General features: G+C 45.0%; 1 protein-coding gene across 1 annotated transcript; it reads left to right on the top strand.

Annotated features, from left to right (window-relative positions):
* The first annotated feature begins 1875 nt into the window (after nt 1-1875).
* On the top strand, nt 1876-6627 carry cbr1 (carbonyl reductase 1). The gene is made up of 7 exons (XM_058051976.2): nt 1876-1980; nt 2362-2476; nt 2557-2726; nt 3629-3736; nt 3817-4025; nt 6251-6304; nt 6371-6627. Exons 2-7 carry the CDS (start codon nt 2364-2366, stop codon nt 6542-6544), a joined length of 828 nt encoding a protein of 275 aa, XP_057907959.2. The 5' UTR covers nt 1876-1980; nt 2362-2363; the 3' UTR covers nt 6545-6627.

Below are 6627 nucleotides of genomic sequence, written 5' to 3'. Positions count from 1 at the left end.
GGGGAAGGCCCCGCCCCCACACTTCCTCTGCAGGATGAAGCATGTTTGGAAAAGAAATACACCTCATTGACTATAAGTCATTTTATAGGATGCACGCTTCCATTCTTCAAGCTTCTGATTGGCCACCATTCCGCGTTTATCACCGCCACCTCCAGGGGGCGCCGGAAGCGACTGACCGAGGATTTCATTTCTTTCAACATCAGTTTCTCCTCATCAGCTGATATCCGGGAGGTCTCTTCTCCTCAGCTTAGTTCTGTGTTCCTTCCTCCTACTCCTCCTCCTCCTTCCTGTGCGGCGATAAGGACAAGAGGAAATCCACACAGGCACTTCCTGTCACACTCTGCATGCTGAAAATGCTTGGAAGAAAGAGCGTTAACGACATAAGCTCGTCTTGATGGCACAAGTCCGACATGGAGGATGAAGAAAACAGGAAATAGTACTGCAAGTCCTGTCCTGCTGACTCCGCTTTCTGTACTTCACACTTTTTCTGGGCCGCCATTTTATAATATTAAATAATAATGATATTAAATAATTTTTTTGCCTGTTCCGGTCCCAAAAATAAAGAAATACAATTAAGGTAAAGTTTTTGTGGTATTTTTTTTGTCTGAGATGTGGGGGAAATAAATTTTGTTTTTTTTTTTGGGGGGGGGAGGGGCTGTTCCGGTGCCAAAAATAAAGAAAACACTGCTTTTCCAAACTATACATTTTTGGTAATTTTTTTGGGGGGGCGGTGGTTGGTGCCTGTTCCGGTCCCAAAAATAAAGAAATACAATTAAGGTAAAGTTTCTGTGGTATTTTTTGTTCACATTCATGATTCGGTGTCCCAAGATGACTAAATAATGGAAGAAAACACCGCCTTTCCAAACTATACATTTTTGTAATTTTTTGGGGGGGTGGGTGGTGCCTGTTCCGGTCCAAAAAAAACTCCAAACAATTAAGGTAAAGTTTCTGTGGTATTTTTTTTGTCTGAGAGGTGGGGGAAACCTCCCATTCATGATGTGGTGCCCCAAGATGACAAAATAATGCCATAAATTTTTTTGTGGGGGGTACCTGTTCCGGTCCCAAAAATAAACAAATACAATTAAGGTAAAGTTTCTGGTATTTTTTCTGTCTGAGAGGTGGGGGAAACCTCCCATTCATGATGTGGTGTCCCAAGATCACTAAATAATGGCAGAAAACACCACCTTTCCCAACTATATATTTTTGATTAAAAAATTTTTGGGGGGGGCGTGGGGGGTGCCTGTTCTGGTCCCAAAAATAATGTCAAGTTGACTATAGGGGTGTTATAATAATAAATGTACAGTTCACACAACACAATGAGCATTTACTCTCACTCTTCTTATTCCAACGCTCACCTTCAAATACACAACATTACACTTGTCTCCCCCTTGTGGCAAAAGGAATTATTGATTGCTCGCTGGTGAAGACCCTAACATAAAAATAGAACTCTTTTGAATGATCTTCCGCCGCCAGAATTGAAATTGTGATCACATATTCTACCCCGTTAAATTCAGTTGTGTTCAACAATTCATATTCATGATACAAATGTGCTTTGTAGGAATTCTACACTTACCTATTCACTATTTATTTTTATCCATTGGTTGGCAACGTGAAGGTTTTGTTTAAGAGATGAAACGAGACAAAGACGTTCACAACTTGTCCAGGAGAGGGCGGCATTCTGCCAAACATTGATCATCATTGGATGGTTTTAAAGACGTCACGGCGACAATCAAGTAAAGAATAAAAAACAAAATTAGCAAATCACTAAGGACTAAGGAGCACAAGTGGTGTTCATAACGAATTGTTTCATTTTTAAGTTCATTTTATTACACTTTAAGGACTTTCGTGTTGGACAGCTGTGAGCGGGGAGATGTTTTTCCGGGTATGCGCGCCGACGCTGCGCGCAGTTATTCAACCTTCACTTCCTGGTTGTTGTTGTCCACCGTTTGTTCTCCTACGTCTGCAAAACTACTATTTACAGTAAGAAAGCTAATTTAATTCGCCATTTATGACCTGATTAATGGTTAATTAATTTGCATATTTTTAAAATGTCTGCTTAAAAAGTGAAAGTTTGCTCGTCTTTTGGTTGCGTAATGTTAAACTAAGGTAAAGGTTCCAGATGTGAAAATGACGCTGACTTAAACGTAAAGTCATCAAATGTTTAATTGTAGGTTTAACAGTTTTAAATGAATGTTGTCTCTTAGAACTTAGCTGTTTTTTTTGCTAAACCAGTGTGTTAATGCCGAGTTTGCGTTGGGGTTAAAGGTCATTCTCGTTGAACATGTTTGCTTAGGCTCAGACTCAAAATCTCTGTTCAAAGTTGAATGTACACTATTCTTTCCCTGGGGGGTGGGGCGGCAGCAATGGTGACCAGGGTTGCCGTGGTAACGGGTGGTAACAAGGGCATTGGCAAGGCCATCGTGCAGGCGCTCTGTAAGGAGTTCCAGGGCGACGTTTACCTCACGGCCAGAGACGAGTAGGTCCCACACACACACACACACACACACACACGTGCATGTGATCTCCAAACTTTGGGATTCTTTCCTTCATCTGCAGGGGGCGGGGTCAGGACGCAGCGGCGTTGTTGTCCTCCGAGGGACTGAAGGTCAACTTCCATCAGCTAGACATCAACGATGTCGGCAGCATCGCCAAGGCGGCCGCTTTCTTCAAAGACAAGTACGGCGGCGTGGATGTGCTGGTCAACAACGCCGGCATCGCTTTTAAAGGTACGCCCCTGCTGGACTCCAGTCTAGTGGTGACAATCCTTATGGGGGGGTGGAGTGGGGGGGGGTTCTGGAAGCAAGGGAGACCTCTTACTCTCACGACCCAAAAAATGTGATATTATATCATATCATATTATATCATTGACATATTATATCAAGAAGTTGCAATATTATGGGGGGTGCTGGAGCCTATCCCAGCTGTCTTTGGGCGAGAGGCGGGGTACACCCTGGACTGGTGGCCAGCCAATCCCAGGGCACATATAGACAAACAACCATTCACACTCACATTCATACCTATGGACAATTTGGAGTCGCTAATTAACCTAGCATGTTTTTAGAATGTGGGAGGAAACCGGAGTACCCGGAGAAATCCCACGCATGCACGGGGAGAACATGCAAACTCCACACACAGATGGCCGAGGGTGGGGAAAGACAAAATAAGAAGCCAAAAAGTTACCACTTCCACACAAAATAGGAGGAGAACTCATTCATTCATTCATTTTCTACCGCCTATCCTCACGAGGGTCGCGGGGGATGCTGGAGCCTATCACAGCTGTCTTCGGGCGAGAGGCGGGATACACCCTGGACTGGTGGCCAGCCAATCACAGGGCACATATAGACAAACAACCATTCACACTCACATTCATACCTATGGACAATTTGGAGTGGCTAATTAACCTAGCATGTTTTTGGAATGTGGGAGGAAACCGGAGTACCCGGAGAAAACTTAATCATGCACGGGGAGAACATGCAAACTCCACACAGAGATGGTCGAGGGTGGGATTGAACCCTAGCTGTCTCCTAGCTGTGAGCTCTGCGCTAACCACTCGACCTCTGTGCAACAATGTTACTCCAGAAAAATGGATTGCGGATGATGGCGTGTCCTTCCTGTCCTCCATGTCTAGTGGCGGACACGGCTCCGTTCAGCACCCAAGCGGAGGTCACGCTGAGGACCAACTTCTTCGCCACTCAGGACATGCTGACCCACTTCCTGCCTCTGGTCAAGACCGGAGGTCCAAACATTCAAGTCTCAGCTTTAGCATGTCTTTAGCGTGTCCTGAAAGTGCTCTTCCGTGTCCTCGGTGCGTTTCAGGCCGCGTGGTCAACGTGTCCAGCTTCGTCAGCGTATGGAGCTTGAACAAGTGCAGCCCGCAGCTGCAGGAGCGTTTCCGTAGCGACGACATCACAGAGGAGGAGCTGGCGGGACTCATGCGGCGTTTTGTGGACCGCGCCAAGAAAGGAGAACACAAGGAGGACGGCTGGCCCGAGACGGCGTACGGCGTGTCCAAGATCGGCGTCACGGTGAGATGCAGTGGACAACGCTTAGACAAGCTTGTCATGCCTCTTAAAGCACATATCGTCCCCTCTTAAAGCATGTATCGTCCCCTCCTAAAGCATGTATCGTAATCTTAAAGCATAGTTCATCCCCTCTTAAAGCATGTATCGTCTCCTCCTAAATCATGTATCGTAATCTTAAAGCATAGTTCATCCCCTCTTAAAGCACGTATCGTCCCCTCCTAAAGCATATATCGTAATCTTAAAGCACATACTATCATCCCCTCTTAAAGCACGTATTGTCCCCTTCTAAAGCACATATCTTCCCCTCTTAAAGCACATACTATCATCCCCTCTTAAAGCATGTATTGTCCCCTTCTAAAGCACATATCTTCCCCTCTTAAAGCACATATTGTCCCCTCCTAAAGCATGTATCGTCCCCTCCTAAAGCATGTATCTTCATCTCCTAAAACATGTATCATCCCCCCCAAAGCATGTATTGTAATCTCTTAAAGCAGATATCGTCCCCCCTTAAAGCACGTATTGTCCCCTCCTAAAGCATGTATCGTAATCTTAAAGCATAGTTCGTCCCCTCTTAAAGCGCGTATTGTCCCCTCCTAAAGCACGTATCATCCCCTCCTAAAGCATGTATCGTAATCTTAAAGCACATATCGTCCCCTCTTAAAGCATGTATCGTAATCTTACAGCACAGATCGTCCCCTCTTAAAGCGCGTATTGTCCCCTCCTAAAGCACATATTGTCCCCTCCTAAAGCATGTATCGTCCCCTCCTAAAGCATGTATCGTAATCTTAAAGCACATATCGTCCCCTCTTAAAGCACATATCGTCCCCTCCTAAAGCATGTATCGTAATCTTAAAGCACGTATCGTCCCCTCTTAAAGCACGTATCATCCCCTCTTAAAGCACGTATCGTCCCCTCCTAAAGCATGTATCGTAATCTTAAAGCACATATCGTCCCCTCTGAAAGCACATATCGTCCCCTCCTAAAGCATGTATCATAATCTTAAAGCACATATCGTCCCCTCTTAAAGCATGTATCGTCCCCTCCTAAAGCATGTATCATAATCTTAAAGCACATATCGTCCCCTCTTAAAGCACGTATCGTCCCCTCCTAAAGCATGTATCGTAATCTTAAAGCACAGATCGTCCCCTCTAAAAGCACGTATTGTCCCCTCTTAAAGCACGTATTGTCCCCTCCTAAAGCACGTATCGTAATCTTAAAGCATAGTTCATCCCCTCTTAAAGCACATATCGTCCCCTCCTAAAGCATGTATCGTAATCTTAAAGCACAGATCGTCCCCTCTTAAAGCACATATTGTCCCCTCCTAAAGCATGTATCGTAATCTTAAAGCACGTATCGTCCCCTCTTAAAGCACGTATCATCCCCTCTTAAAGCACGTATCGTCCCCTCCTAAAGCATGTATCGTAATCTTAAAGCACATATCGTCCCCTCTGAAAGCACATATCGTCCCCTCCTAAAGCATGTATCATAATCTTAAAGCACATATCGTCCCCTCTTAAAGCACGTATTGTCCCCTCCTAAAGCATGTATCATAATCTTAAAGCACATATCGTCCCCTCTTAAAGCACGTATCGTCCCCTCCTAAAGCATGTATCATAATCTTAAAGCACATATCGTCCCCTCTTAAAGCACGTATCGTCCCCTCCTAAAGCATGTATCGTAATCTTAAAGCACAGATCGTCCCCTCTAAAAGCGCGTATTGTCCCCTCTTAAAGCACGTATTGTCCCCTCCTAAAGCACGTATCGTAATCTTAAAGCATAGTTCATCCCCTCTTAAAGCACATATTGTCCCCTCCTAAAGCATGTATTGTAATCTTAAAGCACAGATCGTCCCCTCTTAATGCACGTATTGTCCCCTCTTAAAGCACGTATCGTCCCCTCCTAAAGCATTATCGTAATCTTAAAGCACATATCGTCCCCTCTAAAAGCACGTATCGTCCCCTCCCAAAGAATGTATCGTAATCTTAAAGCACAGATCGTCCCCTCTTAAAGCATAGTTCGTCCCCTCTTAAAGCACATATTGTCCCCTCCTAAAGCATATATCGTAATCTTAAAGCACATACTATGATCCTCTATTAAAGCACGTATGGTCCCCTCCTAAAGCATGTATCGTAATCTCTTAAAGCACATATCGTCCCCTCTTAAAGCATGTATCGTCCGCACGCTTAGACAAACTTATCATGCCTACTTAATTTTTTTTTTGAATTCAGGTTCTGTCCCTGATCCACGCCAGGCGGGTGGCCAAAGAGAGACCAAATGATCAGGTAGAGACCACATGACCTCTGTAGAAGACTCTTCACGGCACTCGAACATGAAACCTTGTTTTTCAGATCCTGATCAACGCTTGCTGTCCCGGCTGGGTACGCACAGACATGGCCGGACCCAAAGCCCCCAAGTCTCCAGAGGAGGGCGCTGTGACACCCGTCTACCTGGCTTTGCTTCCTGCCGGAGAGACGGCGCCCCACGGAAAGTTTGTGTCAGAAAAAACGGTCCAAGCCTGGTGAACGCTGCTTAAATCCTCACACTCAGCTTCGGGATCCCAATTTTTATACAAGCTTTGAAATACAAATAAAACATCAAAATAAAA

This window comes from Doryrhamphus excisus, linkage group LG10 (genome assembly GCF_037039965.1).
Source record: "Doryrhamphus excisus strain RoL-2023G ecotype Guam linkage group LG10, RoL_Dexc_Guam_v1.1, whole genome shotgun sequence".
Taxonomy (NCBI): Eukaryota; Metazoa; Chordata; class Actinopteri; order Syngnathiformes; family Syngnathidae; genus Doryrhamphus; species Doryrhamphus excisus.
Note: the sequence above shows the minus strand (reverse complement) of the source record. Positions and strands in the feature narration are given on the sequence as shown.

Excerpts from the sequence above, each read along its gene's own strand:
- cbr1 (XM_058051976.2), top strand. The coding sequence starts at position 2,364 with ATGGTGACCAGGGTTGCCGTGGTAACGGGTGGTAACAAGGGCATTGGC. Across the intron at positions 2,477-2,556 it reads TACCTCACGGCCAGAGACGA|GGGGCGGGGTCAGGACGCAG; the intron begins GTAGGTCCCACA and ends CTTCATCTGCAG. Across the intron at positions 6,305-6,370 it reads AAGAGAGACCAAATGATCAG|ATCCTGATCAACGCTTGCTG; the intron begins GTAGAGACCACA and ends CTTGTTTTTCAG.